The 12,439-nt window shown below is 49.2% G+C and overlaps 2 protein-coding genes and 2 pseudogenes across 2 annotated transcripts; 2 read left to right on the forward strand and 2 right to left on the reverse strand.

Annotated features, from left to right (window-relative positions):
• Window positions 1–272: 272 nt before the first annotated feature.
• Window positions 273–1,670, forward strand: SAPIO_CDS6772 (annotated as a pseudogene; the record flags this gene model as incomplete).
• A 1,945-nt stretch (window positions 1,671–3,615) lies between these two features.
• On the reverse strand, window positions 3,616–4,536 carry SAPIO_CDS6773 (annotated as a pseudogene; the record flags this gene model as incomplete).
• Window positions 4,537–8,309: 3,773 nt separating this feature from the next.
• On the forward strand, window positions 8,310–9,526 carry SAPIO_CDS6774 (putative aryl-alcohol dehydrogenase; the record flags this gene model as incomplete). Its single annotated transcript, XM_016788790.1, has 3 exons — window positions 8,310–8,474; window positions 8,533–8,710; window positions 8,784–9,526. The coding sequence occupies 3 exons, from the start codon at window positions 8,310–8,312 to the stop codon at window positions 9,524–9,526; spliced, it is 1,086 nt and encodes a 361-aa protein (XP_016641589.1).
• A 406-nt stretch (window positions 9,527–9,932) lies between these two features.
• On the reverse strand, window positions 9,933–11,147 carry SAPIO_CDS6775 (uncharacterized protein; the record flags this gene model as incomplete). Its single annotated transcript, XM_016788791.1, has 2 exons — window positions 9,933–10,763; window positions 10,890–11,147. 2 exons carry the CDS (start codon window positions 11,145–11,147, stop codon window positions 9,933–9,935), a joined length of 1,089 nt encoding a protein of 362 aa, XP_016641590.1.
• Between the last annotated feature and the right edge of the window lie 1,292 nt (window positions 11,148–12,439).

Below are 12,439 nucleotides of genomic sequence, written 5' to 3' on the forward strand. Positions count from 1 at the left end.
GATCGGTGGTGTAGGTGTATGAAGAAGGTTCAAAATACAGGATGGGGGTGAGAATAGGGGTAATTCCTTCTGCACCCATGTCGGCCTGATATATCAGGCACATACTGCCATTCGACAAATAGCCCAAAATGGCTTGGCTCCATCTGGAGCCCTTGCCATTATTAGGTGGAGGCCCCCGCCCCGCCCCTCCTTTTCTTTTTCGTCGTGCATTATCGCCGGTGCCACCATCTGGACCATTTCATCAGGGACGCAAAAAAAGGCTGTCTTGAACGATGGCTCCGGCCCTCCTCGTGATTGACCTCCAAAACGATTTCCTGTCCCCCGAAGGACAAGTCCGCGTCAAGGCCTTCCAAACCGCCAACTTTCTCGCAAACATCGATCAACTCTGCCAGAGATTTCCGGGGAAAATCATCTTCGTCCGTAGCGAATACCATAGTTCTGAGCACTACCACTCCAACCCTCCTTTGCGAGACGATGGATTCCGCTCCTCGATTCGGCTGTCAGATTCTCCGGGCGGTAAGAGTACCAACTTTCTCCATGGAACCCACCAGGCCAAACGAAGGATCTGCGTCCCAGGATCCAGCGGTGCCGCCTTCATACCAGAGGCTGCGGATTGGGCGAGCCGCTTCGCACAAAAGGTAGTCACGAAGACCTGGTACTCTGCCTTCACGTCGACCGATCTGCATCAGTGGCTTCAGGACCAAGACGTCGGGGACGGTCCGCTGTACTTCGCTGGGGTAACAGCTAACAACTGCGTCCTTGCGACAGCTGCTGATGCCTTCTTCCTCGGATATCGAATTCGAGTGTTGGAAGACTGTGTCGGCGCAACGAGCGAGAAACTTCTCATCGACGCCCTGAAGAAGGTAGAAAGGTACTACGGACACGTTTTGTCTCTCAAGCAGCTCGTCGCGCCCCCTTCGGATACATGTAATGATGGAAGCACCTTCTCGGCCAAGTACGATGGCAAGCGAACTTTGTACTTCGTCAACGGCTCCATCCCCTCGTGGCGGGTCATGCTTTTGCTTGCATACAAGAAAATGCCTTACCACCGAAAGCGCCTGCACGTCATGACTCCCGTTCGAGAAACCAGAGTCCAGGAATACTTGGAAGTCAACCCGAGAGGGAAGACGCCGGTTTTGATTGACGAGGATGGGACCGTCATTGCCGAAAGCATGGCTATCCTCGAGTACCTAGAGACGTACTATCCCGAGCGACGAACCCTGCCAGATCCCAAGGACAAAGCTGCACATACCAAAGTTCTGGAAAGGTTCCACGAGAGTGAGAACCTGCACAACGCCTTCGAGGACGTTGAACTGCTCTTCGCCGACGACTGGAAGACAAATCAGGACCAACGGAAGCGGATTCTCGACGCGTACAGAAACACCCAGAAGGAGCTAGGATTTTGGGAGACTTACTTGTCCGAGAGCGAGCATGTTGCCGGCAGCTCGCTCTCTATTGCCGACTTCGCCATGTATCCCAACCTGGCGTACCTGATTCATCGCGGCCTCGACCTGCGGCGGGAGGGTCTCAATCGATTGAAGGAATATCATGAGAGATGGATCAAAACTGCCTGGGGAAGGGATGCACTTCCAGAAGGCTATGAAAAGGTGGCCAAGACGAACTTGATTAAGAAGATTTATGACGGTCACCTGGAAAGGGAGGAAGCCTGATGGAATGGGCAACGTCTGCAGACCACATCAAGCCTGGAAGATATCAACGGCGGGATACAAATACTTTCAAGATCAATCAGTCGAACTGAATTTTGGGCTTGAAGAAACCCATGACAGCCGCCACGCCCTGGTCTAGGCCCAGTCAGCTATTAAATAACCTCGGAATTCATTGCCGGACGTACACGCTGCTGAGGTCAAGGTAATAAGCCTTGCCAGGGAGCTCTTCACCAGTCTCCCCATTGACTGGCTCTTGATCAGCTTAGATTGACTTTTGTTTCGAGATTTTATTATTGTAATATCGATACGGGGGGAAAAGAGTTCGAGACATCCACTACACGCAAGAGAGCTCAATTAGGATCTTTTCGGTCAGGCCATCGGCCTGGAATGAGACGGTTTCTAGGATATTTAGAGTTATTATGCTCCAGAGCCACAATTATTCGGGGGCACGAACAGTTACTAAACTCCACTTCGAAATACATAGAGCGAGGGAATGGACAGTAGGGAATCGAGTCTGATCTCTTGAATCCGGAAACCCCGTGTAGCTGTCAGTGGGGTGTGTCGATTACATGGGTACCTTGCAGAGCTCCTTCCGCCTTTGATCCCGCAAAGTTACCAACTTAACTTGCCTAACTTTGACCCTATCACTTGCTTTTCACCATGTCTAAAAATAGAGGATCAGTCTTCGAGAAGAAAACCAGTGTCATGGTTCTCTTATAAGTGAACTTAGCGACACGCATCCACATCCTCAGTTACCCCTAGTAAATTGGGCCCGTCTATGTAGTCCTTCCCCACTTCGGATTCTACGCTAATCCGTTTTAAAATGGTTCCGGAATGAAAAGATACATTAAAACAAGTACTATTTTATAGGGAAATGAAAGTACATTATCAACACCACTAAACAAGACGCAGAAGAGAAATACAGAAGGGAAACCACTAAAATCGAGTATTATTAATCTCGTTGACTAGTTGAGGCTACGATTACAGCCTCGTACTTCATCATATCCAGTAGAAACCTTCACAATAGCCTACACTTCCTCAGGCTTGCAGCTTATCATACTTTATATGAAGGTAAATAATATTTCACATTTATCCAGTTCTTGTATTGTTTCCGTAGTGCTATGTTATTGATCCTGGCTCCTATATGTAGTGAAGTGTAGAGTGCTTTATTGTTCATTCCATGTCGAAGGCTACTTCTATGATGGGAGAATGTCACAATCGGCGGCGTTAGTACCGGGTTTCTCCACGCAGCACCGGGCAAGCCGTTGGTGATTGAAGTGGACTTCTTAACCGCGAAGGGGTCGATTTCCGTTTATCCCAGGCGGCCGATGGAAGAATTGGTCCGGATCCATCAGGACATCACGATCACCTTTGGCGAGCAACGCATGGCTGATGAAAAGGTTCCTCTACGGTCGATGAGGAGCTTTATTACTACATAGATATAAATGTTCTGTCCATAACAGCTCCACCATCTCAACTCACCCGCATATCGCCGACCTCCAGCCAGCCACCATTGCTGGTCAGTACAGGGGTTTTCAAGGGAAGGAAAGACGATGGGGTTAAAATCCTTGGGGAAGTATCACATCACCCACAAGAAGAAACCTAGGGCTCAACACACACAAGCATGTTCATTCTCCCTATCAGGAGGAGTGTACTTCGAAATATGAGGAGAAGTGTTAGCCCCGTGAGGTTCAGTACGAGCAATGCGAGATTCGATGCACTAAGCACTATTTGTTTTCGCGTCTGTCCCTGGAGAACCACTCCACGGAGTAAAGTTGACGTTCTTGCAGTAGTATAGTGTACAAAAGCATCTCGAGCTCTTTTGATGTCTTATTGGAAAAGCTTGATGATCTGGATTAGGCAGCGATATCGGAATCTTCCTTCATTAAACATAACTGTGAATGGTATGGGAAGCATCAGAGCCACCCCAGTATAGAGGCGAGAATATTTACAATACTGTGATTAGCTGCATGTAAGTAGACGCCAGGGCACGAAGAGCCGCCGCAGCACGAGATGTATCTTCAACCACAAGAGAGTACTGTAGCGATCCAATAAGCCGGGCCTGTCTCGCCAGTATCTCTGCAGCGTTGTCAAAACCCACGCGGGACAAACAGGTTGCTGCGTCCGCGGCGCGGCGCGTGCCAACTCGAACCGCGAAGTAGATTAGATGGCCGCGAAGCTTCGCATCGCAACCCGCCTCGACCAAGGCGGCTAAGCGCTCCGCGGCTTCTCGGTTCCCTACCGACCCCGGGGGCGTCTCGTGCTCACCGACCATCCTAAGCCATCTTGCACCTGCGGTGATGGACCTCCGGATAACATCCTCCTCTGAAACGGCTTCCACTCTTCGAAAATCAGTGCGCATCATGTACGGCTTCCCGTAGGTGATTTTGTCGGCGCTCCATGCTTCCATGAAATCGCTCAAAGGTAGCGTAGCGTAGGGATAGCCCTCAGGATCATGGATCTCGACCTCGTCGCCTTGTACGCCGAGAACCACAACGTAGTGGTCAGCACCTATTGGACCATCCATGTTGGGTTGGTATCGCAGGTTTCCCATCTCTACAGGGCCGACAAAAACCGGTCCCTTCTCGAGTTTCTCTCTAAGTCGTGCAAGGGCCTCGTTCCCGTCCTTGCTAATGACTTGTGTTGATTCCCATCCCATGGTTTTGATGGCTTGCTCAAAGCCTGCAATTGGTGTCCATCCGTAAGGCTCAAAGAACGGAGTGTCGCCGACCATCTGCATTCCAAACGGACTTGAGGTTGCGAACTCGATAACAGCTGTTGAAGGAGCGTCCTTGCCGAGCAGCATTGCGAGGGAGTTGGAGTAGCAGTATGGGCCGGAGCCTATGTACGGGATGTGTTTCACGGACATCGTACTGGTATAAGGCTTAGTGACTTGCGTCAGTAGGGTTTCAATTAGCGGCTTGTTCTTTGAACAAGATCATGAGCGAGGAGAAAAGGGAAATTGAGGGGTTGATGCCAAGATTCGCCGGGCCTCTTATAAGCACACGTGCAGAGTGGTGTAGATTGGCAGAAACCCGGAACTTGACCGAGCCAAGCTTGGCGATCTTCACCGAGAACTATGGACGCTCTTCGAAATTGTTCTTCGGGCCGATTAGTAATATGGAATTTTTTTCGAATCAGAAATTTCTCAAACAAACAAATACTGTCTTTCTTGGCTGGACGTTTCTGACATGGCGTGTTTGAGTCCTTGGCACAACAAGTCACCCTGGTGTCGGTAGCGTTCAGTGACAGCGCCGCGATCAACAGTAAAATTCACAGTGGTACCTTCGTTCACACCAAAGAGAAACTAAATATGGACTGAACCCCCTTCAACATCCTTCCATCTCTTCCCTCGTCCCCGAATCCGGATCAAACCTCATCCCCCATAGATCAAGCAAATCGATTTCGCCATCAACACAGATAAATTAACAAGGAACGGCATAACTAAGCATAACTTATAGGGCCCGCGTAACTTACCAGTAAATAAGGAACAGAACCCGTCAAGAATCGTCCTATCGCCAGACCGGCAATGCTGCAATGACAGCAGCATGCCAGCCATGGTGAGAGCCCAGCAGTTCCCAAAACACGCTTGAGCTATTGTAATTGCTGGGCAAACCCCCTTTTTGTCAGTATCTATCGCCTGGAGATGGAAATTTATTTCAAATTTCGAGAACTGGAATGACCCGCTTGCGCCATTCGCTGGCTGGTTATCCCTAGACCAGGGCATATTGTGAAGAGTTCCATGTCAATGGGCTGCTGTCACACGAACAACAGTGACAGGTGGCAGAACCGGCAACGGTAGGAACTGGCAACTGCGAGAACTGACCATCGCCAGTTCTCACCCAAACTAGAACTCCATGCGGTCACAACTGATGTATATAAGAAGTGCCACACACACACACCTACCTTAGAGAAGAATAACCTTTCCTTACCATGACTTACTGAACCATAACACTGTGCTACTGAGATCACCAACACCTGTCACAATAGACAGAGACCTGTTACAATCCTAACACTAGCCCGTTGACGGTATCAGGTGGATACAACTGGTGACAGGATTGAGATGTTGTCTGTTGGTGGTAGAGTAAGGCAGTCAAGCAGTGTTCACAAGATATGGGTGAGAAGTGCGTATTCAAGTGTAGGGGTGTAGTTGTACTTGAATTGACTACTGGAGAGTCTTGGAAGACAAACTAGATACATGGTAGAACCCGTAGTTTATATAGACGTTTCCCTTCCAAGCTCTCCCTGGGACCGATGCTCCTCTGGTGTCGGTCCTAATGAGGACCGACCATATTCCCTCGTCGGTCCTGCCCTGGACCGCCGGGACCGCCCTGTCGGTCCTGTCGGTCCCAATTCTATTGGTCCGTGATCTCCCGTGGTTTATCCTTTTCTGCCACGCCTGACCGCCTTGGGCCCTCAAAACGGCCAGCCCGTGACAAGACCCTTCTAGCATCGACAGAACTGCCACGCAGGAATATCTGTCGTAATAGCTGCTTCACCGCTTCATTGAGGTCTGGCTACTGAGGTATACTGGGCATGAATAACGAGAATTATTATTTATTAAGTTTAGGATCTTTTTAGCTTTATAGATATCTTTTTTTATTATAATTTTAATAAATTTTTCTATAAATATATTTTTATATACTAGTTTAAAAAATACAATATAAAAAACTAAGTTAATTTTTATATTTTTAAATAGTTTAAGTTTATAATTAATTTTTAAAATCTTTTTTTAATAGTAAAAAGTCTAAGTTTTTTATAGTCTAGCTTATTACTTAATTAATTATTTAATTTTAATTTAAAAGTTCTTAGTTTCTAAATTTTTTTAAAGTAAAAAGTATTTTAAAAAGTTAAATAGTTTATATATAAGTAATCTACACTTTACTATATAAACTTTTTAAAATATTTTAAATTAGAAATAGATATATTAAATTATAATCTAAAAGTATAATTAAACTATTAAAATAATAGGTTTTATTTAATAATATTTATATTAAAAAGTTTAGTAAACTTAAATTATAGCTCGAGGTGTCGGAGGTGATATCTGTAATACCTTGCCTCGTAAAAGCCGAAAGCCTCACAATACACCGCAGAGTCCTGCAAGAACGGGATGATCTCAATGTTATTTCATGGGAGCAGATTGACATCACTACCTCGAGAACCTGTCGAGCACACCCAGTTCATATCCCACGAGTGAGTGAACTCGCTGAGCAGGACCATCTAGCTTCGAGAGGTCCAACGTTACACGTCACACGTCACCTTGCGCCAGCACCTCGATGTCTACATCGCCCGTAGCTATAAGAGGCATGGAGCAATAGCCCAAGCGGTGTTCCAATGCTCTGGTACCTTGGTCTTCATAAGTACGCGGACTCCCTGAAGAGCCAGTTTATGATATTGCTACCAGGGGCAAGTTCTTCCCACGCGACGTTAGCAGTTAAGCCTCCGCACCCGAGTTCATCTAGGCGATCCTCCAGCAACTTGAATAATCAGCTCGAATATCGGTGTATAGAAGGAATAAATAGCAGTAGTAGAGACCCTGGAGTTCACGAGAGCCGGAGTCGGGTGCTCCAAGACCGTAGCGGCGTCAACAACGAGCTCTGCTGCTCTCCTACACTGCGTGCCTTCTACCAAAACCAGGTCTACATATGTGGCATTGGGCCCACTTTCGAGCCTCTCTCTAGGTCTCGGGGAAGTACTCGGCGAGAATTGTGGTGCGAGGGAAGGTGATGCTTCACCTCCAACTATGGTGCTTCTATCCCTGCGTAATCTCAATCCCAAATACGCATTAGAATGTCTTACTCGAACAGATGCTAAAGGAGAGAGCAAGGAGATGAAGAGAGAGAGAGAGAGAAAGCCAGCGGCTTGTATGTGTCTGGACCTCAGCTGTTGTTGGATTGGCACGCAGCCGGATTGTAAGTGATGCCCCACGTCCGCGCTGCAATACAACTTCAAAAAGCAGTAACCTCAGTCGTGGATAAATGAATTGACCCGGATCTAGTTGGGGACTGCTAGCCCGATGCAACACGAATATCGGCCCATGGGAGAGTCGCTGCAACTAAAGATCTTGAAGCACCCCGCTTGTCCGTTTGCTTCGATGATGAGGGGGCACGAGTATTGGGCAATTGTCTTCGTATTGGCCTCGAAAGTGTATCAAAACTGATGATCTGCTGAACAGGACTTGCCTGTATTTCATTTCCGAAGTCGTCTTTGGTCGAAGCTTGATCTCTGCGGCATCCCCTGGTACTGCGAGTCTCGTACAAACAGGATACGTGGTCAGTCCCGTTCTCTGCATCGGTTCAATGTTCCCTCTCCGGCCTTTGCCAGCCTCTCGGGCAGGTAACATACTCGGAATACTCGGGTCGGATCCGGTATTATGACGTCCCGTTGCCCTTCTTGTTGAGGATAGTTCCTGTGGGGTTCTGGAACAGTGGGAGTGCTTGCCATTTTGAGTGTCTGGATAAATAGAAGGAACTATGGTCACAAAGCTCCATGATTCACAGAGATGAAACAACAATGAAATCTCCAACTGCTCCCCATTTCTATTTCTCACCCTTGTCACATATTTTGCACAGAAAAAAGTCTCGCAGGGACAGACGAAAACCCTAATTTGCAATTTCTTTTCTTCAAAGATAAAGAGCAAAGATGTCCAGGCCAAAGCCCCCCGCCAGCCTCCTCAAGTCCGTCGAGGACACCAAAGTCGAATACCGTCGCCTGGGACAGAGCGGCCTGCGCATTTCCGTGCCCATCTTCGGATGCATGAGTTTTGGCGACTCGAAGAGCTTGCCATGGGCCATCGAGGAGGAAGAGGTTCGTTTCTCAAGAAAACTGTCTTTGCCCGCGCGTTGCTAACATGAAGCGAGAATAGGCCCTGCCTCTCCTCAAGGCCGCCTACGATATGGGATTGAACACCTGGGATACCGCCAACATGTATTCCAACGGCCAGTCCGAAGTGATTATCGGCAAGGCCTTGAAGAAGTACAACATCCCTCGCCACAAAGTCGTCATCATGACCAAGCTCCACTGGGCCGTCGGCGAGGATCCCAGTAAGATCAAACCTCACAACAAACCCTCCAGCTCACTCCTCCCTTTTTCCCACCTCACTAACCCTCATCGCAGAAGCCACGCAATGGATGCACGCCACCGAATTCGCCCAATCCAAAGACTACCAAAACCAATACGGCCAATCCCGCACCTCCATCCTCAACCAAGTCGAAGCCTCCCTCACCCGCCTCCAAACCCCCTACATCGACCTCCTCCAAATCCACCGCTTCGACCGCTCCACTCCCATCGACGAAACCATGCGCGCCCTCCACGACCTCGTGCAATCCGGTAAAGTCCGCTACATCGGCGCCTCCAGCATGTGGGCCACCGAGTTCGCCCGCATGCAGTTCGTCGCCGAGAAGAACGGCTGGACGAAATTCGTCAGCATGCAGAATCACTATAATCTGCTCTATCGCGAGGAGGAGCGCGAGATGAACCGGTTTTGTAACGATACGGGCGTCGGGCTTATTCCCTGGGCCCCGCTTTGTAGGGGCCATCTTGCCAGGCCGCCGAAGGACTTTGGTTCGACCGATAGGAGTCGGTTGGAGAAGGAGGGCGCGCCGGGTAGTCATGGGACCGTTGAGCCGGATATTACTATTATTAAGAGGGTCATGGAGATTGCTGAGAAGAGGGGTTGGCCTATGTCGCATGTTGCATTGGCTTGGATTAACAAGAGGGTTTCGAGCCCGATTATCGGGTTTAGTAGTGTGGAGAGGATCGAGGAGGCTGTAGCTGCGAGGGGAAAAGGGTTGACGGAGGAGGAGGAGGCGTATTTGGAGGAGTTGTATCAGCCGAAGCCCATCGCCGGTCACTCTTGAGGTTACTGTAATCGGGGTAGATATGCAGCAGATACCCAAGTCGTCCGGCCAGGGAGGACTCTCGGAATAGCATACGACGCATACCGATGAATATCAAAAACTTGTCAAGCTAGTGTGGCGGGTTGCGCAGAATACGTAGGGCGTGAACCACAAATTTGTGGATTTCAGTATCAACCCAACTACCCAGTAGCTACAAGTCGGAATCAAGATGGCCAACATGTCCTCCCGCCCACCCATCCAGTAAGGAAGATGGCTCCTATAATATAAACAGATATGACAACAGCGGCATCTTCGGGAAGAGAAAGTCAAGGAAAAGAGGGGAAAGAAAACGCCCAGACATTCCAACTATATCCACAGAACACGAGCTGATGAACGAACCCACTCGCCAAAAGAAACAAAAACGGACCTAACTCCCTCGAATAGAAGTAATGCTCTTCCTCCTCTGCTCCTCCCTTTCATCCTCCTCCGCCAGAGCCTCCTCCTCATCAGGCTCCTCCGTGATCGTTTCGGCCCTCTCAATAGCCGCAATCTCCTCCTCCGATGCATCTTCGATTAGCGACCCGTGGAGCGACTTCACGGGAGGGTCGATGTGAGAGGACTTCCAGCTCGTGGAGGTGGGGGATTGTATCATTTCGCGGAGGTTCTCGGGGTTGGAGTCCTTCCAGGCAGCCGTGGTTGGAGATTGCAACCCAGTCGGGTTCGAAGAGGCTGTCGATGAGGATGATTCCCTCGACCGGAGGGGCGGTGGGGTCTCGGTCTTCTTAGGGGCATCCTTACCCTTGCTTTGTTTAGACTCTTCTTCTTCTTCTTCGTCGTCGTCGTCGTCGTCATCATCGTCCTCCTTGTCCTTCTCCGCCGCCTTGGCTACCTCCTTCTTCTCACCCTCGCCCTCGCCGTCTTTGGCCTTGGCCCCATCCTTGCCGTACACCTTCTCCCTCAAGCTCTGTAGTCGCATCTCCTTGGCTTTCTTAGCAGCCTCGTCGGCGATGGAGTGGATCGGGAGCACCGTCTGCGTAGGAGCGGTCGTCGAGGACGCCGGCGTAGCGGATTTGGGCGTCGTCGTCTCGGTCTTCTTTGGGGGAGCAGGGGCCGGGGGTGCGGGCTTCGCGATGGCGGGAGCGGGTTTTGGAGGCGGCGGTGCCTGGCTGATCGGGGGGATGGTAAAGTCGTCATAGTAGATTTTTACGTTTTGCTTGAGTTCTCCGTATTCGTTCCACTCCTCAATCTCGACGAGGTCCTGGCAGGCGCAAGAAACGGTTAGCCACCATGCCAATCAATCCAACTCCCTCATCCCTCATCACCGCCTCTTTACCCATAGATGGGACACCAGATGGAGGGAGAATTTCGAGTCCAGCCTACTTACTCCGAGGACCATACCCTCCTGCACTAGCCCGGGCAGCTTCCTTAACCTACCCCCCGCATCCTTTCCCGCACGACGACCCCAAAGCATCCGAGCCTTTTCATCCGTGGCAATGTCGACGGCCTTGAACGGAACCTTGTTCGCCCTGAGGATGGTCTCCAGCCGCGAAGTAGCCGTCACGATGTGTGACGAACCGGCCGTCAGAGACGTAAAGATCCAAAGCGCGGGATCGGTCGAAAAGGTGGTCCCGGAGGAAGACATGGTTTTCTTTTTCTTTTTTCCCTTTTTTTTTTTCTTTTTTCTTTTTCCGAGGACGGGTACTGTTGGGCTGGTTGGTGGATGACGTGAGGTGCAGTTCAGGGGTGGGCCGGATTAGAAGTCACTCAACGGGGTAGGCAGGTTATCGTCGATCGTAGGGGCCTGGCAACTGGCTGTAAGCTGGGAGAGTGGACCGCCGTCGGCTATATCGGTTTATTCGTGGAGTATATTCATTCGGCAGGATTGATTGAATGGATTGAATTGCTTGAAGTCAAACTGGAGAGACGTGCCAAGAACTGGATTCGGGTGTGGTACGAAGGGGGAAGGGAGAGAGCGAAAGGCGGGGGCGGGGTAAATCGAGTCGAGGTCGAAGCCGAAGATGGAGTCGACACACGAGCCTGCTCGGTTCGGGTCTGGCCGTGGACAATTGAGGAATCGAGGATTACGCAAGACGGGAGATTTAAGACGGATCAATTGATCAATATTAAAATCAAATGTAGCCACGAAGGAGGTAAACAGCCATGTCGACGGTAATTTTTTTTTTTTTTTTTTTTTTTTTTTTTTTTTGGAGCGGATTTGAAGAATCAAATATGCAAAATATGGGCATGGCATGGAACAGAAACGCACTGCAAATTAACATGGAATTAATACAGGGAATTGATAACCTCATCAAATATCAAATGTTAATTCCATCTCTAAGGTTGGCAGGACCCTCTAGGGTCGTTCCTGTGGTCTGGCTCATCTCTCTATGTGAGGAAGGCACCGCCGCCAGCTACAAAAACAGAAGCCTACAATTGTTCCTAAACTAACTATTATTCCCAAACCAACTTTTATTTCTAAACTAACAGTGTGATAGTGAAAAAGGGGATATCGGTGAAAAGGGGGACATTCTCACATGACTGCAAGGATGGGCCGGAAGAACTTTATTCCCTGCCATGAGCTATGACCATGGTTATTTCTTTTCTTTCCTTCTTCCAGAGGGAATTCTTCAAGTTTCTTAACAACTTCCTAAAGTTCTTGAAGCATGATAATCATTAATCCTTCTTTTAATGGACTTCTTCTTCATCTTTTTTACAAATCTGGTCTGGCCCTATTTCCGGACAGTTCTTCTATTGTTTTATGTGTCTGAGTGTCCCCTATTTGACACTCTCATGATCTTTGGCTTCCCCCTATTTGGAAGCCTCCTTTGGTTGTGATACAGCCCTATTTCCATTGATCAACCATTCCGACATCTCATTTCCATTCCTGCAGGCGGAATTGCAGCAGCTTCTTGCAGGAACCATTCTTGACCATTT

The sequence above is a fragment of the Scedosporium apiospermum genome (assembly GCF_000732125.1).
Source record: "Scedosporium apiospermum strain IHEM 14462 chromosome Unknown SEQ_SAPIO_0107, whole genome shotgun sequence".
NCBI classification, from domain to species: domain Eukaryota; kingdom Fungi; phylum Ascomycota; class Sordariomycetes; order Microascales; family Microascaceae; genus Scedosporium; species Scedosporium apiospermum.